At 47.2% G+C, this 25252-nt stretch overlaps 1 protein-coding gene across 1 annotated transcript; it reads right to left on the bottom strand.

Annotated features, from left to right (window-relative positions):
• Window positions 1-489: 489 nt before the first annotated feature.
• Fgf6 (fibroblast growth factor 6) lies at window positions 490-12087 on the bottom strand. Its single transcript, XM_004869361.4, has 5 exons — window positions 11772-12087; window positions 10833-10936; window positions 929-1042; window positions 635-736; window positions 490-519 (listed from the first exon to the last, which is right to left on the bottom strand). The coding sequence occupies exons 1-5, from the start codon at window positions 12085-12087 to the stop codon at window positions 490-492; spliced, it is 666 nt and encodes a 221-aa protein (XP_004869418.2).
• Between the last annotated feature and the right edge of the window lie 13165 nt (window positions 12088-25252).

Here is a 25252-nt window from a genome sequence, read left to right as displayed (position 1 = left end):
TGCAGTCCAAAGCCTCTCTACTTCCTTCATGCCCTATTTTGCACCTCCTTCCTTGCCAGAGAGGTTGCCATTATTAGGATCTTTGTCATCTGAGGTTAAAATAAGGTCCAGTTCAAAGTGAGGAGACATTACGGGCAGGCAGTCTGGCCCCTGCTTGTCCTGGGAGCTGCACCTCAGCACCAAGTCCTCCAGGCGAACGGCTCTCTCAGAACATCCGGTCCCTCTGCTGCCTTCGGTGGACTCCTCCACTGCCCTGCACATGCTCCACTGTTCCTGACAGGGCATCCCAGCTGACGTGGACTCAGGGCTTCTTGTCACTCTTCCTCTGGCTTGCAGTTAACCTTCTGCCTGCCACTCTGCCCTCTCCCCATTGGGAGGACAGCTGCTCCTGGCCCCCAGCATGGCCCTCGCAGTTAGTGGCCTCTGAGTGAAAAGATGGCTGGAGAGCAGGAGAGCAGCAGAGCAGCAGCACACGTCAGTCCTCCTGGTTCAGCAGGTGACATTCTTGCAGGCAAATTCCTGCAGCAATGACGCCGAGAGAGAGAAACCTGACGCTCTGAGAGGCCTCTGCTCCGAGAATATGCACGGGGGTGAATGGATATGCCCTGACACGTGTACTCCCACCCGGCCCTACCCTGTGTGCATGCTCACGTTCCTCAACCGTCACCCACACCTTCTCTCTGCAGACGAGGTCACAGCGCAGGATCCACCACCATTCTTCATTGTCTGCTACATGCTGCGGGGTTCAGCGGCCAAGGACACTGACTCAGGCCTCCCAGGCACAAGTCTGACTGCAAAGTCATGGGAGATGGGGGGGCGGTGTCCATTGTGCAGAATCCCATCTGTGACCTTCAATTGTGCGTCTCTACAACCTGGGGAGGAAGTGAGTGGCGGTCATGACTGGGGACACCTTGCTGCCCCGCTTTACCCGTCCATATTTGCTGAGTGCGATGTAGGTCCCTCGGTACAAGTCTGACTCATAGGCGTTGTAGTTGTTGGGCAGAAGGATTTCTCTGAACCTGCATTCATCTTGGAATCTGGGCTGCGAAAGAAACGGACAACAGAGACTCAGTGACGGACAAGGAGAGCTCTGAATGCTGGCTGAGTGAGTGACACCAGCACAGCCACAAGCCAAGTGTGGGTGTCCCCTCCCTTCCCTGTGTGAGATGAGTCCGCGGGGTCTGTGCCTTCCCTGGGGGACAGAATTGCAGGCGGGAAGAATGGGAACAGCTTCAGCGGGCCGTGCCTCCTCCTCACCCTCCTCCTGTGTCCTGTGGTGGTGATGGGGGCTGGTGGCCCTGAAGTGACACCGAATGGTCCCCTGACTTCCAGCGTGGGGGACCTTTACTCAGTTTTTAGGTGATGTGTCTTCCATTCAGGACGTGGACCAAGGACGGCTGCAGTAAGCAGCCTTATCCACCTCGCTGCGGGAGGTAGGCTGGTGTGTGGGGCTGAGATCCAGAGTTCATTTCAGGGACCTCTCCCTGATCCTGGCTGTGTGAGCTCTGGCAGGTTCGGCCCCTTCTCTGCCTCAGGCCCCTTCCTGCACCCTGTATAGGTGGGGGACACAGGTGGAGGGGGTGAACGGATGATCTCTAAGTCCCTTCCAGCGCTGTCTTTATCTTTTCGAGCTTGATTCCTCTCTACCAAGTTTGGTGCCCCTCAAAGAGACATGTCTTGGCTTTGACCTTGAGACTGGAAGGTATCTGGTACGTCCACGACATTCATGGTTCTCCAGGGACCCACAGGAGCACAGACGGTGAGGAGTGGCAGTTTTTATGGAGAAAACTCGATTTCCAACATGAAGGTGGTTCCCAGGAATCTGCGGCACACAGGAAGTAGCCCTCATGCTAATTTGGCAGAGGACCCCGCGGAAGGTGCTGGATATCCTGCCACACACCTACAAGTCCATGCCCAGCAGGTCGCCCAAGTCTTCCATTTTACCTAGAGAAGGGGACTCTTTCTCCCCAGGCTGCCCAGGTCACTGCCCTAGGAGGAGTCCACGGGTTCCCATGTTCTTTGGGGGGTGTATTTTATGAGGGGTCTAGAGGAAGAGAGCAAGGTGGGACCCAGGAGATCTGGGACCTGGGCTTTAAAAGAAACCCAGAATTGAACCAAGGGAAACTGGAGTAAAATTTCTGCCTCTTCCTTGCTGATTGAGCCCATCTACTAAAAACCTAGTGAAACCCCACAAGTGCAGCCCTGTGCTGCAGAGGTGCCAGAGGCATCCTGGGACCTTCTGTGAGGAAACGCCCCTCTTACACCCACTCCCTGCAGCAAGGGTGGATGGTACCCTCCTCTTTGCTGTTTGGGAGCCGAAGCCCTAAGGAGCCCTGGATCCTGCCCCATGCCCCGGAGCCCCATGGCGTAGCTTGCAGACCGCTTGGGAAGCAAGAGCCCTGGGGGCATTCCTGGTCTGGGATAAGACCTGTCTGGTTTGGGACACGATGCTAACTGAGTGACTCAGTAAGGACAACAGGGACCCTTGCGGGTGGCTGGAGGGGGGCTCTTCCTGTGTGACAGTGAGCCAAGGGCCCACATTTCTGATGGGAGCACCCCAACACATGCACAGGCAAGGACAAGCACACACACATGCGCACACACACACACACACACACACACACGCACGCCTTCCCTTCTCTTGCTCTTGTGTATTATTTACAAAACACTTTCACACACATTAATTTGGAATGGACATGAAAGATTTCAGCAGTTTACGCTCCTGTGGGGGTTTGTGGGCCCCTTCTTCCAGGTGCTCGGTAGATGTTTCTGGCATGGATGAAGGAAGGAAGCCCCACAAGCAGGGAGACAAACTGTCCTCATAGATAGTGAGCATATTTGCAGCAGGGCTCTGGGCTTAGCCTGACAGTAATCACCTCTTCTTAGCTGTGTGAACCTGGGTGAACTGTTTAACCTTCTAGGCCTCAGCTCCTCCGTCTGGAAAGTGGGAAAAGCGAGAATAATTATGCCATGGAACTCAAGTAAGTGTCACTAGAAATAATGCATGGAAAGTCCAGGGTCCAATGTTTGGCACACAGTAAATTAAAAATAATGATGTATTTTTATTATTCCTGTAAGATTAGCTGTGGGTTATTAGACAGTTTAGCTTTTAAGTTCTGCAGGTTTATTTTTTATTTTGTACTAGGATTGAACCCAGGGTCTTTACACTGTGTTACATTCCCAGCCCTTTTTGTTTATTTTTTAAATTTTGAACAGGGTCTTGCTAAATCGCTGTGCTGCTCAGGCTGGCCTCCAACTTGTGATCCTCCTGCCTCAGCCTCCCAGAGTTCTGGGGTCACAGGCAGCACCACTGTGCCTGGCTAAGCTATTCGGTTTTTAGTGGAATGCCCGGGAGACATGTGCTTGCATGGAAAGAGCACAGAGCTGGGCTGAGGAGGAGGTGGATGCAGCTCCGCACTGTGCAGAGGGTCGGTAACAGCTCTTGACAGTGGGCTCTTTGTCTGTGTGGGTAACACAGTGAGCCGCAGGACGTAAGACTGTGGCTACACAACAGCACTCGGAGGACAGCAGCGTTAGCAGAAATTAAAACCAGAATTCATTGTAAAAGTTAAATGACAAGTTAAAGGTATTACAGACAGGTAAGTTAATTAGATATCTTGTTGCAGGTAGACAGGGCCTCCTTTAAGGTGCCAGCCCTCCAGGAGCCAACAGAGCAAGGAACCAATGTAGAGAACAATTGAGGCACATTCACTGGTTAGCATTATAAAAAGGAACTACTTCCCCTAGAGACAGACACCAGTGATTGATATTCTAAATGGGAAATTCCTTGTATGTGACTTGTCTTCCCATTGACCCCCACTTAATCAATGTTACCTGGGTGACTGTACTTGTGATCTTACTGGTTGGTCATGGTTTTGTCCCACCTCATGCCCACCTTGTAAATTTCCACTGGGTCCTATAGTTTTGTCCCACTGTGTACCCGCCTCACCACCTGGCTTTGCTGTAGAAAACACCTTTGAAGAGTGGGGTAGGCGGCAACCCACTTTCCAGTCCCCCTTCTGTCTCTCTTAGGCAGCTTTCTTTCCCTCAATCAATTTTCCTACTCTTAACCTCCATTGTTCCTAGAATTCATTCTTCGATTTTAGCGAACACGAACTCGTGTTTTGGATAACTAGTAGGTTTGGGAGTTACAGCTCTTCCCCCATATCAAAGGTACACTACTTGAAAGGCCATAACAGATTAGCCAACAAAATAGAGTCCAGCTGTCAATGAAACACATGTAAAAATGACTGTAAAATAATATAAAAGAAAAGTACATTAAAAATCAAACTGAAATTGACAAAATAGAAGTGGAATTTCAAACCACCAGAGAAAACATGGAATTGGAACAACTGCACAATATCTGATAGTAATTCATAATAGTAAAGATTGATGTATGACTTCATTCATTATATCAAAATGAATTCCAAAAGGAACAAAATTTAAACATAACAATGATAATCATTAATCTAGAAAAAATTTTACAACTTCAGAATCACGTATTATCTTTCTTTTCTAAGCAAGGCATCCACAAAAAACTCAGAAGCCATTAAAAAACTAATAAATTGAACATGTGTCTGAAAAATATTACCTCAAGCAAAATAAAAAACTTAAGTGATAAAGTGGATAAACATTTACTGTACATATACGTCTACAGAAAATTTTGCTTATTATAGTCAGAATCCTTAACTTACTGGAAAAAACACATATGGATAGAAAAGTTCACAGGAAAGGAGAAATAAATAACATTTAAGCATAAGAAAATATGTCTAATAGAAGAAATGTAAATCATAACTAAAAGGTCATATTTTTTAATGATCAGATTGCAAAGAAATCACGTTTGATTATACCAGAACTGGTGATGGCATGGAGGGAAAGAATTCTCACTTAAAGTCCTTTGGTGTGTACATACTTAGAACTCTTCATAAAGAGTACTTTGATAACATCTACCAGAATAAGAAAATGCAGACAGAGACTAATCAGCAATTCCACTTCTAGGAAATTTATCTTACTATTGCACTCTTGTATGTGCATAAAAGTTACTGACACATTGTTGTAGGAGGAAAAGACCAAAAACAGCCAAACTGCCCATTCAGAGGGGAGTGCAGGAGTCAGTACAGTGAATCAGCCATGAAAAGCTAAGGAACTGACAGAAAATGGTCTGAAAAGTACACTGCTGACTGAAGATGCCAGGTTTGAAAGAGTGCACATAGTAAACCTGTGTGTGTGATTTAAAACTTGATACTGGAGTGAGTCTGTGCACACACACACACACACACACACACGCACGCACGCACTGAGGCCATTCCTGGAGTGGTCCATGAGGAGCTGGCAGCAGTGGATGGCTGCGGGGAGGAATTCGCTGGCTTCAGGACCACATTGGGAGTGAGACGTAGGTCCACAGAAGATTCTTCTGTATCTTTTTTCCCTTTAAGCCATGTTTGCGTGCTACTCATCTGAGTAAGGGAGTATTTAAGGTGGGAAAGGAATGCATAGTAGAAGGCAGGCCAGGAAGCGGAGTGAGAAGACGCTTTATCAGAGCTGCTGGCCTCTCTTGGTGGTGTCACGCTGCTCCAGCCCTCCATCCTGACCTTATTTGTCCCAAAGGAAACCAGCCCAGGCAGCTTCCAGGAGAATTTATTTCTGATCTGGATGGTGGTCAAGGCAGAGGTTTCATGTGCTGTCTGCAAACTCAGGAGAGGAAGTCAAACCCAGGGCAGAGGATGGGGTGGAGGAAAGGGAAACACAGGCAGCTGAGTGGCTTCACAGTGGCACAGGGGCACTGCCCACCTCCCACTGTCCACAGCATGTCCACCTGGGGGCGAGCCCCTCCTGAGAGTGCACAGTGTGGCTGGGTTGCAGCTGGCCCTATGTCCCCACGGGCTCCACATCCCCAGGTTCAGTGAACCAGGGATTTAGAATATTTGAAAAGGGTTTGTGTCTGTATTGAACAGACTTGTTCTGGCCACTGTCCTGTAATCAGCAGTGAGCGCGACTGGCACAGCGTGTCCACTGCGGAGGTACTGCACATGACACAGAGAACCGAGAGCACGCGTGAAGGTGCGTAGGCTGCGGCGGATACTATACCATTACAATGGGGAATGGAGCATCTACAGTTTCGTATCTATGGGGTCCTGGAACTGTACCCCACTTTGTTCTCTGCTCACCCGATTTTGTCTTCCAGCGCTGAGCATCAAAACCAGGGCCTTGTATATGATAGGCAAGCTTTCTGCCACTGAGCTGCGGCCCCAGCCCTGCCCATCAGATTTTGATTATTCAAATCCTATCTCTGCCCCTTTTTTAAAAAATTGAAGTTTACTTTTGTCTCTCTTCATCTTGGCCTTTTCCTCCAGCCCAGTGTCGGGGAAGGTATGGCACGTGTACGGCGGTGGGCACACAAGCTGAGTCTCCCCAGCAGCAAGCATCGGATGACAGCTCACACAGGGCCGTGCCAGCACTCTGCCATAGATAAGTGGTTTTGGGTTGCAGTTTGGGCACTCAGCCTCTAAAAGGTTCGCCATCACTGCTCCAGCCTAGAACTTTGTACAACCTAACTGGAAACAAACAGAGATGGCATGCCATCTGCACAAGTATGTGCCCTGCTCTCTGATGCTCAGGCCGGTGGGGTTTCCCATTGCCCAGTGATGCTCCAGTCCAGCCACTTCGTTCCTTTCCAGCCTGCCCTGAGCTCTGAGTTCTCATGGCTCAGGAATGTTGGCTTCTCAGCTCTGGTGAGAAAAGCACTCCAGCCAAGTAAACGCCGCATTAATAAAAGCAGCTCCCGTATATAATTACATGAACAAATGAAAATAATTCCACCAGCTCACATTTCCTGGCCTGCCAGGCTCAAGCTCTGGCATGACAATGTCTTGGATCCCGCAGAGGTCTACACAGACCTGTGCAGAACCGAACTTTCATTTCCCTTAAAAGCAGAAGCGTCCGGCTGTCCCTCCGGAGAAGGGCGTGCTGGGAGGCCAGTCTGGCCGTCCCAGTGAGTTACCTCTGGCCCTGTGCCCCTAGCCTGCGGGGACAGGACACCCGCCTCCTCTCCCCAGCAGAGCCAAGCCACTCCTGTCTTTAACCACCCTCGTCCTGGAGCTGCTCTGGGCCCCGAGGCTCCTGGCTGTGTGGTAGCAGGGACAGCAGTGTGGTTGCCAGGAAGGAGGTGAGGAAATGAGGAAATAAAACCAAAACCCAATTCTGCCCTGAGACTTGCTTCTTTTCCTGCCCTTAGAGATAGCTTCTAACTCTGAAGATCCCCGCATTGTCTAAGTCCTCTTCCTAGCACACAACTGTTAGGAGAACTGCTCCATTTAAACTGCACTGTCGGTTTTAGAAATGCTGAGAGGCGCTTCCGTTGGGCTGGTGCGTCCTGCATCACTGCCCAGCTCCCCTCCTGGTGCCCAGGCCCTGCTCTGGGTCCTGGTTTTGCCTCCTTTGTCCCGGACCCTCGGAACCTTTCTCTGCCAGGTGAGGGTGGAGGCTAACCCGGTGGGGGAGTATTGCAGATAGGTGAGTTAATTAGATATCTTGTAGGCAGTTAGACAGGGCCAGCCCACAAGGAGTCAACATGGAGGAGAGTGAAGACACATTCACTGAAGGCCAGCAGTGTAAAAGGAGAGAAATTAGCACACTCCACACTCGTGTAGGATGAATAGCAGTGACTGATGTTCTAAACAGGTGTCAATCACCTGGGTGGGGGCCATAGTCTTAACCCAGCCTCTCCAGGAAACACCCCTGACCCATCCTTACCAAAAACGCTTGCTACGTGACTTGCTCCCCCATTGACTCCCATTTAATCAATGTTACCTTGGTGACTGTACTTGTGATCTTACTGGTTGGTCATGGTTTTGTCCCACCTCATGCCCACCTTGTAAATTTCCACTGGGTCCTATAGTTTTGTCCCACTGTGTACCCGCCTCACCACATGGCTTTGCTGAAAGAAAACATCTTTGAACCGTGGGGTGGGCGGGCAACCCACTTTCGGGTCCCCCTTTCTGTCTCTCTTAGGCAGAAGCTTTCTTTCTCCCAATCAATTTTTCCTACTCTTAACCTCCGTTGTTCCTAGAATTCATTCTTCGATTTTAGAGAACAGGAACTCGGGTTTCAGATATCTAGGAAGTTTAGGAGTTACATCTCTTCCCTCTATATCAGGAGGGCCTGGAATTCTCCAGGTATCACCATGAGGGGCTGCATGCTCAAAAGCAATTTTGTGCTTTGAATGTTGTCATACTACTTTTGAGTAAATGGATGTAAATGCAGTTCTAATTTGTAAAACTAAAGTTACTTAAAAATGACAATTCTTCATAACCTTTGGTTTAGTATGCATTTTTCTTAACCAACGTTTGTTGACAGAATCCCCATCAGGTGGAGATTCTTGATGATTTTCTTAATTTTACTTAAATGTTTTCTTTTAATTTTGAGGCGGGGGGCGGGGGGGGGGGCTTGCTAAACTGCTCAGGCCGACCTGGAATTTGACATCCTCCTGCCTCAGCCTCTCAAGTAGCTGGGATTACAGCCCAGCTGGTTTTCTTAATTTTAAGGGGGAAGAAGGTTGGAATGCACTAATTTCGGCCTCAGTCTGCTTACACTCTGCCCCAAGTGAGACAAGAACAGAACTGTAGCTAGAGAGTGGGCGGGCCAGAACAGGAGCTGGGATCTGGGCCGCTCCCCAAAGGCGCCTGCGCGGTGGCCTGGGCGCAGCGTTGCGGGCTGAGGCGGCTCTGCACCGAGCTGGGCGGACCAGACCGGCCTTGACGTGGACCCCGGGGTGCCGTCTGCAATGGGCGCAGGCCGGGAGCTCTCGGTTCCGCCTAGGGGGCCCTGCGCCCCTTTCCCTGGGATGAGCCAGCCAGGTGCCGGACCGCGCCCGCCCGCAGCCCAGGGTTTAAGGGACACAGAGCAAATGAGATCACAGGCAGGAAGCCTTCCTGGCTCTCTTCGAGATTGTTTTTTAGCCGGTGGCGAGGCCCTAGGGAGGCAGAGGGGGCCGGAGACCCTCGGGAGCTGCCCCCCGCCCCGCTGCCTGGGTCTGAGAGCCGGATCTGGCCTTGGGCAGGGGGTCCCCTTCCCTGACTGCTCTGCTCTGCTCTGCTCAGGTGAGCCAGCCCAGTCCTGCTGGGCCCGCGAGCCTGCTGGGTGGGGCGCCCACACTTCACGCCCGCTAGTCCTAGGCTGCTCGGAGGCCTTTTCCCCTTTGTCTCTGTCTCTCTGTCTCTGTCTTTTTCTTTCATTCGCTTTTGGCAGCACTGGGGATGAACTCGGCCTTCCCACAGCTGCATTCCCAGTCCCTTTCCATTTCTGAGCCGAGGTCTTGCTAAGTCGCTGAGCTGCCCGGCTGGGCTCCAGCCTGTCGCTGTCCTGGCCTTGCCTCCCTCTCCGAGAGCTGAGAGCCAGCCTTATAGGCAGCACCTCCCGGCCACCCCACGGCCCCTTCCACCGGGACCGGAGGTCCGGGTGGAAACCGGATCAGCTTTGTGCCCCTTTCCCCTCTCCACAGTTGAATTCCTTTCCAGGGCAGCAGAAAGAAACAATACCTCCTTTGTTCAGCGAAGGTAGCAGGTGGAGGAGTTTCTGACTCCGGCCCTGCCCAGGAGCTGGCTGCTAGGACCCTGCACCGAGTCCCGTGCCAGCTACTGCGACGCTGGCTCTTGGCCCAGCAGGCTTCCGGCAGGGCACACAAAGGCTGCGACGCTGTGGTGGGAGGCTTCCTCCCTCTCCCCTGTACTTTCCTGGAGAGTTCAGAAGGCATCTGGGGTCCCAGGTCTAAGGCCCCAGCCCCACGGCAGTGTGACCCTGGGCAGCACAGCTCCCTGTCCCCCAAAGGCCCAGTAGCCTGGTGGTCCCCAAGCCTGCTTGTGCCTCAAAAATGCCTGAGAAATTAAAGAAACAAACCAGACAGCTCTGTAGCCTGCAACTCTATTGAATAAAATCTCTGAAGGGAGTCTCTGGAGATCGTATTTTGGGAGGGAATGCTCAGTGGTAGAGCCCTTGCCTGGCATGCACGGGGTCCTGCATTCAGCCCCCAGCACTGCACACCCAGAAAGGCATACTTTGTCCTCTTTTTGAGCCATGCTCTCACTATGTGGCCCAGGCTGGCCTTGAACTCAGGGTGATCCTCCTGCCTCAGGCTCCCAGTGCTGGGGTTACAGGCATGACCACCACACCCTGCTGAGAAGCCCATACTTTTAATAGGAGGTGATGTGGGCGAGGACTGTCCGGGGAACTGCGTTGGAGACCCACTGACTCGACCCATGCATGTGTTCTGTAGGCCAGCCAGACATGGGCATCAGCAGGGGCGCCCGAAGCTGAGCTGTGCGTGGGTGCTCCTCTGCTCATTACCTCTTGTCCTCAGTTCCTCCTAGGGCCGGCAGAACCTCCTCTGACCCTCTCCATAGACAGCACTGGCATTCTCTGGGCTCCCTGAGCGCTTCCTTACTAACCTCTTAATTTCTGCCCAAAGGACTCCGTTTTGCTGGCTTCAGCAGGATGTTTTCCTAATGTCTGGGAGTAGACTGATGGTGGGGTGAGAGCCCCAGATGCCAGCACCTTCCCTGGCCTGGGTGACTGCGGCACAGGGAGGGCTGAGGCTGTGCTTCTGCAAGGGAAGAGACCAGAGAGTAGAGGACGGCAGACCTAGGAGTCGAATCCCAGCTCTGATTACTGTGAGCTGGCCCAAGTGAGGCTCAGGCCCCTCCTTTTCAAGGGCTCCTTTCTCCACTTTCACTCCTCCTGCTAGGTAAAGACTGTCTCTCTCCATCGCATTTGCACTGCTTTCTTCAGTTGCACAAGCGCCAGGCTTCAGCCCAGGCTTCCCAGCCAGACACACTCACCGTTGCGTACAGTCTTCCTCTCCTGTTCATGGCAACGAAGAGGACGCTTCTCACTCCAAAGAGACTCACCACTCCGCGCTCCACTGTGGAGATTTCCAGCAGGCCTGGCAAGGAAACGGGGGTGGTGTCAAGAAGGCCAGTACAAGTCAGAGAGGGACCCGGCCCCTAAGGAGGCCCGATCCACCCCTCGTCCCGCAGGCCAGGCTGCCGCTGACACCCAGCTCTCCAACTTGACATGGCACTGCTTGACTTGGCACGACCCACACATGCTGTTAGACGCCACTTCTGTCAGGCGAGGGTCTGCGTCGGAGTTGGGGACTCCTGGGTTCCTCATGTATTTACTGAGATTGGCTCTGCATCTGGGTTTTCCCTCACTTTAATCACTAAGTCCTTGACTTGGGCAGAAACGTGGATTCTCATTATTATTTTTTAAATAAATGCTCACATTTTTCAACTACTCTCAGCCCATCTTATCTCACACATGCCACAGCAATGCAGCCATCTACGGCTTGCCTGGACCCCCACCCGCACCTGGGCTTGGTTAGGACGTGATCCTTGAAGCTACTTGTCAACCTGTGGGGACAGAGGGACCTGAGGACAGAGCGAGGTGACTGACTAAAAGGGTGGAAGTCTTTCCTTCTCAAAGAGAGAAGCTGAATAAGAACAGGCTTGTGTCTAATTCGGTCAAGCATCAGGCTCATTCTCCCCGCCGCTGCCTCCTGGCTCCCCAGGCTGAGGGTCCCCAGCAGTCTCCAGAAAGTCTGCTGCAGCGCGTGCCACAGGGGCTGGCAAAGGGCACCATGAGGCTTGGTTCTTGGCATCTTGCACCCAGGCAGGGCCAGGTTGAGCTTTCTGTGGGGTGCATGCCACTTCTCCCTCTCTGGAGTAAGGTCCCAGGCTCCAAGCCCCGGCCCCCCAGCATCTGCACGTGGCACTCACTGTAGGGGTTCTCTTCGTGGGTCCCGCTGATCTGGCCATTGAGGGGCACCTGGAGGTGAAAGCCGATGCCCACGTTGCAGTAGAGCCGCCGCTGCCGCTTGATGCCCACCAAGTACCCACTTTCCCAGTTCACTCCAGCGATCTCTCCAGCCAGCCCGGCACGAGACCTGGACAGCAGGGTGCTCCAGCCCCTGGAGTCCAGCAGGGAGCTGTTGGCTCGAGTGCCAGCCGGCAAGGGCACCACCACGCCCAGCAGGACCCAGAGGAGCGCGAGAGCCTGCAGTGTGCCCTGCTGACGGCCCGCTGTCCGGGACATAGTGATGAACAGCGTCCGTCCCAGGGCTGTCCACCTTGCCTCTCAGGCACGTGGTCAGAATTAATGGCCCTAAAAATACCGCCCTTCTTGTTTTTCTCCCCTCAGCATGGCGGCAGGGGCTTATTTTTGGAAGGCAGATGAAGGCTGCTGACATGAAACCAAAACCTGCCTCGGGCACTGGGCGTGAGAGCTCAGGGACCCAGGCTGGGCCACAGGCAGTAGGGACCATGGCTCAGGGACTCGCTCTCTGCTCACTCTGCCCAGTGATCCCGGCTGATCTGGTCCAGCCTTACAGTCCACAGCCACCCTCCTCCAGCCCTGCCACCCTGACGTCAGCGCCCGGCACTGCCACCCAGGGCTGTAACCTTAACCTGCGCCAGGCCTGGCCACCTCCCCACTCCCCGGGGAGCCGCTGTCATCCCAGCTATGGGGCAGGAATGAAGTTAGCAGGGACATCTCTGGGCAGGGGGAGCTGGCTGGGGCCCAGGGATGGGGAGGCAGAGGCCGCCCGGGACCCAAATTGGGCTCAGCCCTCGGCCAGGCAGTCCTGGCTCCCTTACTTACAGGGTGGAGGGTAAAGAGGGCTGGCAGGCATGGCGGCTGGTGGTGAGCAGCCCAGGAGCTCCTCTCGGACACAGAAAGAGCTCGAGGCAGAAGAGGACAGTCGGGAAAGTGCAGAAATGGGGGGTCCAGGGGGCCCTAGATCATGGAGGGAGGGAGGGGATGAGCATTTCTTTCCTTGTGCACCATCCTGGCCAGGGCAGAAGTGGTGTCTGGGCCCCGGCCGCTCACTGAACTCAGCACAACCTTGGCATCTGACTGATGATTTTCCATTTCAGAGATGAGAAAGCTGAGGCAGGAGGGCTGCATGGCCTGCCTGAGTAGCTACAGGCAGGCGTGGCAGAGGCGTAGGCTATAGTCTGCCGAGGTCCCAAACCCGTGCATGCTGTTGCTTGTAGCAGAAGTGGGATTTCCAGTTTAAGCTGTTATACATCAAGGGCACATCAGGGAACTATTTCAGTAGCACAAAATGATTCATCTGTTAAAAAATAACATCAGATGCCTTTGATATACATAGAATTCATGCATCTGCAGCTAACTTTTGCTAGGCTCGCGTTATAGTTAGAAATTAAATATAAAAATATTTCCATAGTTATTCCGATACCCCATTCTCTTTTCTCATATAACTTTAAATAGATTATATGTTTAATTAAAGCAGAAGTCCCTTTAAAAAAACCAATAAAAGCCCTCACAAATTGCTATGCAAATATAAGAAGGAACTGCATCTCTGAAGATGCAATCACCTCTCCAGCTCTCAGTGCGGATTGTTGCTGGGCTGGAAGGGCTGAGTGTTTGGGAGGGAGCAAGGCGTGCTTGGCCATCCTGAGTGGGTCCCAGGGAGGGCCTGGGCTGCGGGCTGCGGGCCTGAGCCTCCTGCTCTGCCTGCGTCCCACCTCTTGGTCCACAGCGTCGGTCCCTCTGCTGCCTTTGTTTGAACTGATGCTTAGCATAGCATTTCCATCCAGCTGTGTGTTTCAGTTTTGCCCTGGGTTCACTCTCCTGGACTCCTTGACCCTAGGCATCTCCCATCATCACCTTGCTGGCACACTGAAGGGGGGTACTTCTGTGCCCTCCTCATTATTGTCCTCCCAGCCCAGCCCAGCTGCTTCCTGTTCCCCATCACTTCCGCTGCCATATGCCAAACTTTATCCTCACCAGAGGGCCATTTCCCAGGACAAGGAAGACTGTGCCTTGCAGGCAGAGATCTCATCTACTGCATAGATTAGATTTTTTCAGAAAATAATGTTTAAAGAGGTCATGGAAGCAATAGCACCATCAATAATCCAAGGACAAGTTGTCAACACAAGGAACCTTGCCTTGGAATGCTAGCTTGGCTTGGTATCTTCAAGCTCTCATGCAAGCAAGAGCCCTGAGGACCCTGTCTTACCTGTGCTCAGTTTGCAGTCTCGGCCTGACTGTGCTTGTTGTTCAGGCTTGGGAAGGGGCAGCCAGAAGCATGTTGGAAGGTAAGCAAATGAGATTGGATAGGAAATGTTCCCCGGAGGCCTGTGTGAGAAGGCCAGGTCCTCAGGGTAAGGAAACCGCTGATGTGGGACCTCGTGGCAGAAATGGTCAATGGGGGCTCACCCTTGAGGGGATCTCAGGACCCCAGCCCCTCTCTCTCCCTCTCTCTGCCACATGCTGGCTCCCACCATAATGTCCTGGCCACCACAGGTCCCAGACAACAGGACCAAGTGACCATGGACTGAAAACCCTGAAACCTTGAGTCAAAATGAATCTTCCTTCTATGTTGATTATATCATGTAACAGACAGCTGACGGCACAAGGTGGTCCAGAACTAATACTTGCTCATCAGCAGGGGTCAGATCTTCATGGAATAGTTCTTGGAGCCCCCTACTTTGGGATTGTCTTCAAAAGAGAGGTTACATTATAGCAAGGTCCACCAATAAAATGATAAATCTCTTTAAGGTCACTTCACCCTGACCCCTCTCTGTGCAGAAGTTGTAGTTGATGTCTTATAAAGCAATCAGCTGTACCACTTACTAGTGGTGCAGCCTCAGAAAAGTTACGATCTGCACCTCATTTGTTTCATCTGCAAAAATCTGCATAAGGTTGTTACAGTGATTAGTGACCATGCATGCAAAGAGCACAGCATGCCTCTGCCCCAGCCTGTTCTCTGAAACACACTGGAAATCTCTCACCTAGTTAGGGAAGCACAGACTCTTAAGTGAGATGGACCATTTCTCATCTCAGGGCTGGGAGAGGCACACGGGCTTCCAGTTCTTAACCACTGCCCACCGCAGCATATGTTGTGATGGCTGTTAACATATGTAGAAGCAGGCAGCCCAGATTCCTAAAATATTCTGAAAACCAGTAATAGCCTTGGTGTCGTCCCCTGTTAAATATAAAACTTAAGTAATTCATTCTATTAAAAAGCCTGGGCCTTATTTTTATCTGGTGATGCGATGAGGCCCTGTTCTAAATGTGCCTCCTGTGCCTGTCTCTATAGCAACTCCACTATTGCTCGTATAGCCATATATTGTTCCTGAAGGCTAATTAAGTTGACAACTGCTGGGGCTTCTTGGTTTACCAGATTTGCACTCGACCCTTCGCTCAGGCTTAGGGACCCCTATGGATGCTAAGTGATAAAGAAAAGAGGAACAGGTGGAGGAGGCCTCTCGTGCACCCCTCTTCAAATAGTTGCCCAGGGGCCTTTGGGGCTGTCAGTCACGCTCTCCAGAGGAGCCACGGCTTGGGAGAGGTGAGCAGGAAATACGTTAGTGAGTCTCCTTCCATCACAGAGTACTTTCCACACGCAGAGCAGCAGGAAGTGTAGAGGCTCAAGTCAGACAGCTTAGCTACAGCCACCTTTCCTATCAGCCACCCGACCTCTGCCCCAGACAGGTAGGGTGGCCTCTGTGCCTCCAGGAGATGGGCAGGTACAGAGGTGAGGGTCTGGGAAGGATCCTTGCCCTGACCCGAGGGTCACTTGGAGCTCATCAAACTTGCTAGAAGAGGGAGGAGAATTTTCAGCCGGGTCAGAGGCCTCCAGGTTGGGCTTCTGCAGGGAAGGTCCGCTCTTATCTTGGGAGCTCTTCCATGGAGCAACCGCACTTTGTGCTTTCCCAGAACTCAGCTTTCCACAGTCCTCACCTGTGAAACTGGAGCCTGTGAGCAACCATCAACCCTGTCCTCCTTAGTTTTTGCCTCTGCCAACCCACATGGAGCTTTGCTCTGTTGCACATCACCCCCAAGATATCTGGAGCTAGAACAAGCATCCCTCATGTCCAGGAGCACACCTGCTCCTGCCCAGAACCACTGCAGGGCCACCGTGTGGCTTACCTGGTCACCAGCCCTCCCACCTCCTGCAGTCCAGTACCACCACAGCCTAGTGCCTGACGCCTGCAAGAAGCCAAAGCCATTTTATGATGTGTTTCAGAGCAAGTCAGCACACTCTCGGGCCTCACAGCTGTGAAAGGATGCACTCTTCTGAAGTTTGTTTTCAGACATCCTGCCCAGCAGAAAATTCAATCTGGTGATGGGCTGAGCTGCTCAGTTTGGGCTTTGTTCTCCTTCAGAATGAATTTTTCTCCGGAGGTTCCTCAGCCTTCAAAGACAGACTTCCATAGAGGCCACCCACCTGCTGTCCGGATAGGTCCAAATCCCAGCCCAAGTTCAGACAGGAGGTCCTGCTCCCTCCTGCCCTCTCTGCCTTGGGGAGAGGGGAGCCCTTGCTTGGCCAGTTTGTGGTCCAGTTGCCCACATATCTGCAGGATTTCCTGGACTGAAGCCCTCTCCTCCACTCCACCCCAGAGACCACCTGCTTGGTTCATGGGCTGCAGGATCCATCCTTTCAGTCTAAAGCCTCCATCCTGCTATCTTGCTGTGTCTCTCAGTGGGACTTCCTATCTGATCTCTCTCCTCCTGTCTGTCCCTCCATCACTCACGTTCTCTTCCCCTCTCTCCATCCCCTCCTTTCTTTACTGTGCCCCAGGCAAGCAGGCAAGCCCTCTTGAGGGGCTGCCACCTACCACAGAGCAAGCCAGCACCTCAGGCTTGGTGATCACCGAGGATGCACTTTTCAGCTGAATTTACAAAGGGCTAGAGGAGTCAGATGACCTTCTGGAGCTTAGAATGTAAAGGACGTTGGCTCTGCTTGGAGTTGTGCGGTTCCTCAGGGTTGCTTTCCTAGATCACCACCTAATAATACCTGCTGCTTGCTGAGGCGGGCATGCACCCTGCCGGCCACATTTACATAAAAGCCTCACCCTTGCCCTCGGTGGCGGCTCCCCAGGGTGGCACAGAGGCCCTCAGGGCCTGACCTCTCCTGGTCTCCCCAGCTCTAACCTCTACCTCCCTCTCAAGGGGCATTTTGTCTTCAGCAACCTCCTCCAATGGCTTGTTGTTCTCAGGCATTCTCTGTGCCTGTGTTTGCTCAGTTGTCTTCCCTTTTCCTACTGGCTTGCTTCTCATCTTGAAAGTTAGTGTGAATGTCCGCTGTAGAATCAGCCCCTGAAAAGCTTTGCTTGTTTCTACATGGGACTCAGTGCCCAGCCTCCCTGGCCTGCACCCCTGCACGAATCTCTGTCGTTGGCCTTACCTGCTTTAGAGTAGTCAAATTCGCTGCTCGCTCGGATGCCACAGTCCTCAGGCAGCAGTGGTGTCTTCTCCCATGCCAGGCTTGTCACATAACAGAGTTTATGAGATCTTGGGAAGACTTGCTGAATTGAAGGCTTTAGATCCATGGATTCCAACAGATGAGCGATTGTCAAACAAGGGCCACGTCCATAGTGGAGGTGAGCAAAGTGTTAGTGAGGACGCAGCATACTAATTGAAAACCATTTCCACGTGTGGATTTGCCTCTCACCACTGAAGAGCGCCACACTGTAGACCTCTGTCCCCACCCAGGCAGAGACACGCTGTGCTTGCACTCCTGTAACAGGAAGAAAACTGGGCAAATATATGAAACGTTTGATTTTAGACAGACGTTGGATGAACCTAGATCCATATCACACACCCTGTACTCAAATCAAATCAAAATGGATCAAAGAGCTACATATAAAAGTAGAAACATTGGATCTGCTGGGAGGAAGAATGGGTAAAACCCAACCACCAACAGAGTGGAGAGACAGCCTTCACTGGGAATGGGAAAAGCTTTTTGTAGGCTACACCTCAAACAGAGAACTAATATCTATGATGTATGAACAAATAAAAATATCCTAATGAAAGACCCAGTAAAAAGTGGACATTTGAAATGAACAGATACTTCTCAGAAGAAGTGCAAATGGCCAATATATACATGAAAAAATGTTCAACATCGTTGATCATTAGAGGAATGCAAATCTGAGTAACACTGAGATTCCAACTTATTCCAGTAAGAATGGCCATTCTTAAAGACTGAGAAAACAACAAATGCTGGTAAGTTTGTGGGAAAAAGAGATCCCTTACTGTTGGTGGGAATGTAAACAAGTACAACCACTATGGAAACCAGTATGGAGATTCCTAAAAAATGGAAATTCCATTTGACCCAGCTATAGTTCTTCTGGGTGTTTTCCTGAAAGAGTTAAAGTCTTCACATTACAGTGATCCATGCACTCCTGGATATACCAGCAAAATTCACAATAGTTAAATTATGGCAGTGGCCTATATGCCCATCAACAGATGAATGGATAAAGAAAATGTGCTACATACATGATGTGGCGCTACTCAACCATAAAGAAGGATAAAGTTGAGTCATTTGTAGAAAAATGGACCTTGAGACCACAATGGTAGGTGAAATAAATCAGACACAGGTACACAGGTTAAATATCACATGGTTTCTCTAATATGAGAAAAATAAAATAAATAAAGATCAAAATTTACAAAAAGATGATAGGAAACAGGGAGCTAGATTTTGTGCAGATGGGAGGGGATCTGGGGAAGGGGGGGAGTAAAAATGATCAAGATGCAATGTATGCCAATTTCCCAAGGTGAATGTAATTATTACATATCACAGACATACACTAATAAGCAAATTATAAACGATCAAGATGTTATAGATATTTACCAGTTCCCCAAAATAAATGTAATTATTGTACTAATAATAGTAGTAAATATATACTAATAAAAAGTTTAAAGAATATACATATAAATTATACAATGTCTACTGTCAGAGTATAACAGAACTAAACTACAAATCAGTAACAGAAACATGTTTTTTAACTTTCCAGATACTTGGAGATCAAACAATCTACTTTTAAATAACACATGGGTCAAAGAAGAGATTTCAAAAAGTACTTCAGACTAAATGCAAATGAAAATAAAACTTACCAAAATTTGTGGCACGCATCAAAAGCAGTATTTAAAAGGAAATTATAGCATTAAATTAATATAATAGAAAAAAATGAAAGATCTAAAATCAATAACATAAGCTCTAACCTTGGAATACTAAAGGAAAAGGAACAAATTAAATCCAAAGTAAGCAGAAGAAAAGAAATACTAAAAATTGAAGTAGAAATGAATGGAATTGAAAACAAAAATTCAATTAAAAATTCAATAAAGTTAAAAGCTAAGTTTTTGAAAAGATTGATAAAATATGTAACTTCTTTCCATGATCTCTAAGAAATAAAGAGGACATAAATTACTAATATCAGAAATGAGGGAAAACATCGCTACAATTTCCAAACACATTCAAGTAAAAATAAGGGGTCACTATGAGCAAAAATTCACCCATTAATTTGACAGTCCAAATGAAATAGCTCAAGTTTTTGAAAGATACAATCTGCTAGAACTTACAGGAGGAGCAGACAATCTAAATGGGCCTGTAGCTACTGAAAGAAATGATATCAGTAATCAATAACCTTCTAAAGCATAAAACAGCAGGACCAGATTTGTATTGTGAATTCTACCAAACACTTAAGGAAGAAATTATGCCAATTTACTACAAGATCTTCCATAAAATAGAAGCAGAGATAATTCCTTAATTTATTCTAAGAGGCCAACATTAATACGCAAACCAAAGAAAGTTGTTAGAGAAAACGGACTAATAGCTCTCATGAAAATAGATGTAAAAATTCTCAGCAAAATATTTGCAAAATCAAGTCCAACAATACATAAAAAGTTGTAATCACAGCCAACTGGAGTTCATCTGAGGTATGTGTATGTGTTTCAACATTCAAAAAACAATTAATGTGATCCACCACATCAATGGACTAAAGAAGAAAAATTTGCATGATCATATCAATCCACACATAAAAAGCATTTGACAAAATCCAACACCCATTTATATTCCTGTTCAGTAAAGTAAGAATAGAAGGGAACTTTCTCAACTTGATTAAGAACATTTATAGGTACTCTAATAGCTAACACCATATTTAATAACGAGACACCAGAAACTTTTCCACTAAGATCCGACACAAGGCAACAATATTTCCTGTCTTCACTGCTTTTTAACACTGTATTGGAAGTCCTGGCTAAAGACAAAAGAGAAAATAAAATGTATACAGATTAGGAAGGAGCAAATAAAACACTTTGTTTTCAGATGTCACATGACATTATTATCTATAGAAAAAATTCAGAAGACTCTAAACTAAGAAGTGATAATAGCACAGGTGTATGATACAAGGTTAATGCATGCAGATCCACTGATTTCCTATATGCCAGAAATGAACAAGTGGAATTTGAAGTTAAAAATATATCCCCATTTACATTATCACCCTCCAAAATGAAGTAGAAGAATATAAATACAAGAAAATATGTATAGGAACTGTGTGATGAAAACTATAAAGTTCTAGTGAAAGATATCAAAGAGAGCTAAATAAATGGAGAGATATTTCATATTCGTGGATAGGAAGGTCTGGATTCTTCCTAACTCAATCTATAGATTGAATGCAATGCAATCACAATTAAAATCCCAGCAAGATATGTTGTGGACATAATAAATTTATTCTGAAGTTTATATAAAGAGGTAGAAGACCCAGAATGGTCACACAATATTGAATAAGAACACAGCTGGGGGATTTCTGCTCTCTACTTCAAGTCTGACTACAAACCTTCAGTAATTGAAACAGCCCAGTGGAAGACAGTAGAGCTCAGAAACAGGCCCTCAGGGACACAGTCTAGAGTTTTTGACAAAGACACAAAGGGGATACAATGGAGAAGATACTCTTGTCAACACATGGCCCTGGAATAACTGGACATCCACACGGGAAAATGGTTACAGACTTTATACTCTTCACAAAAATCTATCCAAATCAGATCAGATCTAAATGTAAAATGCAAAACTCCTAGGAGATAACAGAGGAGAAAAATGGGTATGCTTTAGATACGTTGGGTGGAGACTTGTAGATATAGCACAAAATGTACAATCAGTGAAAGAAATAAGTGGTAAACTAGACTTCATTCAAACAAAAATTTGTGTGCTGTAAAAAGCCAATGTCAAAGGAATGAGAAGATAAGCCACAGACTGAGAGAAAATATTTGTAAAAGACACAGCTGACAATGGATGGTCATGCAAAATATACAAAGACATCTTAAAATTCAACAACAAGAAAATGAGCAGTTGGATTTAAAAATGGGCCAAAGATGTTAACAGAAACCTCACCAAAGAAGATACACAGATATAACATTAGGGAATTGCAGTTAAAGCAACAATGAGATATCACCACATACTCATTAGAATAGTGAAAATACCAGATAGTGATATCATCAAATGCTGGTGAGAATGTGGATGGAGCAATAGGGAATCATGTTCATTGCTGGGGGGATGCAAAGTGAGGCAGCCGCTTTGGAAGACAGGAAGTTTCTCATCAAAACTTAACACACTCTCACCACATGATCCAGCAATCTCCCTCCTTTGTATTAACTCAAGTGAAACGAAAACACATCTACACAACACCCGAATATGAGTGATTACACTGGCTCTATTTGTAGTTGTCAAGATGTGGAGTCAGCTAAAATGTCCTTTAGCCCGTGAATGAACACATACGCTAGGGTACATCCAGACAGATGGAATATGAACTAAGAAAAAAATGAGCTACCAAGCTGGGAAAAGACACAGAAGAAACTGAAATGCATATTACCAAGTGAAAAAATGAGTCTGAGTAAGTCACATACAGTATGATTCCAACTGTATGACATGCTGGAAGAGGCAAAACTATGGAGATAGTCAATAGGTCACTGGTTGCCAAGGATTAACAGGGAGGGAAGGATGAATGGCCAGGGAATAAAAGATTTTTAGGGCAGTGAACTATTCTTCATGATATGAAAATGGTAGATGCATGCTGTTGCAACCTACAGAATATAAGCTGAAAGTGAACCCCAGTGGAAACCACGGGCTTGGGGATAATGATGTACCCATATGGGCTCAAAGTGTAAGGGCTGAACCTGCCTGGTGCAGGATGTAGATAGTGAAGAAGGGGTGTGTGTGTGTGTGTGTGTGTGTGTGTGTTTGTGTGTTTTGGAGGTAAGCAGTGTATGGGGATTCTGCACTTTCCAGTCAGGTTTGCTGTAAATGTAAAGCTACACTTAAAAGATAATATTTATTAATTTAAATATTTTGAAAAAGAAATAACATTTGTAGGGTTACTGGAATTCTTTTGCATGTCAGTTAACTTACATAGATTAACACAATTGGATTTTTTGAAAACCATGACAATGTATGTTGCCTAAAAGAAAGTTACTGTAAAATATAAAAATATTTCTGAAGTAAATCAAGAGAAAGTTCAGAGCAAAGGAAGAACAAAGGAATATAAAAGGTAACTTCATGACAGAAAGGGGTTAAATAATCAAGAGGATATAGCAGTCACAAATGCTTATGAACCAGAGAACAGAATTTCAAAAAACTTGAAGCAAGGGAACCTGGGGAAGGAGAGAAAGGTGAGGGTGGGGGAAGGAATTGAAAATGACCAAGATGTGATACACATACATACTAGTTCCCCAAGAGGAACGTAATTACCATGTATGACAAACACATAATAAACAATATGCATATCAGTAACATTTATGTAGGGGAATTTGAAAGGAATGACACGAAACGGGATGCAATTGCAAGAAGAAATAGACAACTCCAGGATTACAGTCAGAGATTGCAGTACTTACTCTCAGAACGAGCAGACTGAAAATTAGGACAGAGGAGACCTGAACAGCACCATCAGCCAGCGACGTATTGGAAGTTTCTAGAACTCTCTATCCAACAATATCAGAATACACACTCTTCTCCAGGGCTCACGGAATTTACCAAACTCGATCACAGCAGAGTTGCTAAAATCTATCAAACATTTGAAGAAGAAATAGTAGCTATTCTATACAAACTCTCAGACAACTGATGAAGAAGAAATACTAGCAATCCATTCTATGAAGCCAGCTTTATCACTTAGCAAAACCAGGCACAGACATTAGAATTAAAACAATAATGCAATAACATCAAGAACAGCTATAACCATAGACCAATAGCCCTCATAATCATAGCTGTAAACATTCTCAACAACATTTTAGCAAGTCGATTACAATAATATAGAAAAAAGAGGATAGCACATGATTGTGGAATTTTCCCCCAGAACTGCAATCTTAGTTTAGCTTTTAGTATATGTGCTGCCAAAGCAAGCACTAGTTTAGCTTTTAAAATACAACCAATTTAATTTAGCATTGAACAAACTAAAGAAGATTGCAGTTATCTCAGTGTATGCAGAAAAAGCATTTTTAAAGAATCAATATCCATTCCTAATACAAACTCAGAAAATTGAGGATAAACTGGAATTTCCATAACTTGGTAAAGGGCAGCTATGTAAAACATGTGCTATATTGTTCTTCCTGGTAAAAGAATGAATTCTTTCACCCTAGTATTAGGAACAAGGCAAAGCTATTTGCTTTATCTGCTTCTGTTCAACATTATAGTGAAGGTTCTAACCAGTGCTGGCAGGCAAGGAAAAGAAGTAAGTCATCCACATGGGAAAAGAAGTTAAACTGTCTCTACATGGCAATAATTTTTCTGTAGGGAGAAAATCCAAGGAGTCAACCACAAGAATAAAAAAATTAGAACTAATAAATGACCTCATGTAGTCATATGATATAGTAACAATATGGAAAACTCAGTTGTATTTCTATATACTAACAATGAATAGCTGAAAAGAAATTAATAATTTCATTCATGCATAATAGCACAAAATGGATACAGTCATTATAATAAATTTAATGAAAGAGTCCAATACTTATACATTGAAAACTATAAAACATTGCTAAAAGGAATGTTAAAAGATCTAAATAAATAGGTGACATTTGTGATGGTCACTTTTATGTGTCCATTTGCCTGGGTCTCAAGGCCTGTGTGTCTGTCGAACACTGTTCCGGACATTTCTGTGAGAGGAGCTTCCAGTGGGACTGGACTCTGAGTACAGCAGATTCCCCTCCGTGACGCCATGGGCCTCATCTCACCAGCCAAAGGACAGGACAGAGTTCTGCACCAGACAGCCTCACCTTGGAGCTGCAGCAGCGGCAGCTGACTGGGTCTCCCGAGCCAGCCTCCAGAGTTTGGACTTCTCAGCCTTCAAAACCATGAGAGCCATCTCTCCTCCTGCCTCTCTCTCTCTACACACACACACACACACACACACACACACATACACACACACACTCACACATCAACAACATCCTGTTGATCCTGATTCCCTAGAGAACTCTGATTAATACTGTTTTGTTTTGTTGGGGGTTTTTTTGGTACCCGGGATCGAACCTGGGACCTTGTGCTTGCAAGGCAGGCGGCAGCACCACTGAGCCAAATCCCCAGCCCCTGATTAATATTGTTAAGATGGCAATTCTCCCCCAAATCGATCAACAGCCTCCATGATATTCTTATGAAATCAAAAATTCTAGCTGTTTTTTTTTCTCCAATGAAGACAAACTAATACTAAAATTTATAAGGAACGCAAAGGATCCAAATAGCTAACATAATCTTGAAAAATTGGGATTGAACAATGTCTTGATTTTAAAATTTATCATCTTAATTGTGGTAGCTCTGCAATAAGTTTTAAAATCTCTTGCCTAAGGATAGACATATATTTATAAACCAAAGGAACAAAAACTCACACATCTATGGCAAATTGATATTTGACAAAAATGCCAAGGAAATTCAATGTGGACAAGGATAGTTTTTTTCAACAAATATTTCTGAGACAAATGGATTTCATATCCAAGAATATAGATTTAGACCGTTGTCTTATAGTATGCACAAAAATTAGTTTTAAAATTTTGATAAACTGTACTTCATCAAAAGTAAAACTGTTTCAGAAGATATTATTAGGAAAGTAAAGGGCCAGGGATTTAGGTCAGTGGTGCCGCTGCCTGCCTTGAAAGCTCAAGGTCCTGAGTTCGATCCCTGGCACCAAAAAAAAGGAAAAAAAGAAAGAAAGTAAAAAGTCACAGACTAGGTAAAATTATTGGCAAATCATGTATTTAATAAGGATCGTACCCACACTACATAAAAAACTTTCACAACTCAATTATAAGAAGACAACCCAGCTCTAAAATGGACAAAAGGCTAACAGATGTTTTACCAAAGAAGACAAATGAGTGAATGACTGATACAAAAATGGAAAAATCATCAAGCTCATTAGTCATTAGAGAAATGCAAATTAAAACTACACTTTCTTGCCCCCTAGGAGGGCTGTGT

This window comes from Heterocephalus glaber, unplaced genomic scaffold (assembly GCF_053883595.1).
Source record: "Heterocephalus glaber isolate CG9 unplaced genomic scaffold, H.glaber_assembly_v1.0 deba00001444, whole genome shotgun sequence".
NCBI classification, from domain to species: domain Eukaryota; kingdom Metazoa; phylum Chordata; class Mammalia; order Rodentia; family Bathyergidae; genus Heterocephalus; species Heterocephalus glaber.
The sequence above is the reverse complement of the archived record's forward strand: the minus strand, read 5'-3'. Positions and strand labels throughout refer to the sequence as shown.

Bases quoted from the DNA above. Each gene is read 5' to 3' on its own strand.
- Fgf6 (XM_004869361.4), bottom strand. From the start codon at position 12,087: ATGTCCCGGACAGCGGGCCGTCAGCAGGGCACACTGCAGGCTCTCGCG. The intron at 10,937-11,771 runs GTGAGTGCCACG...TTTCCTTGCCAG, and splicing joins CCACGAAGAGAACCCCTACA to GCCTGCTGGAAATCTCCACA. The intron at 1,043-10,832 runs GTGAGTGTGTCT...TTTCTTTCGCAG, and splicing joins GAGGAAGACTGTACGCAACG to CCCAGATTCCAAGATGAATG.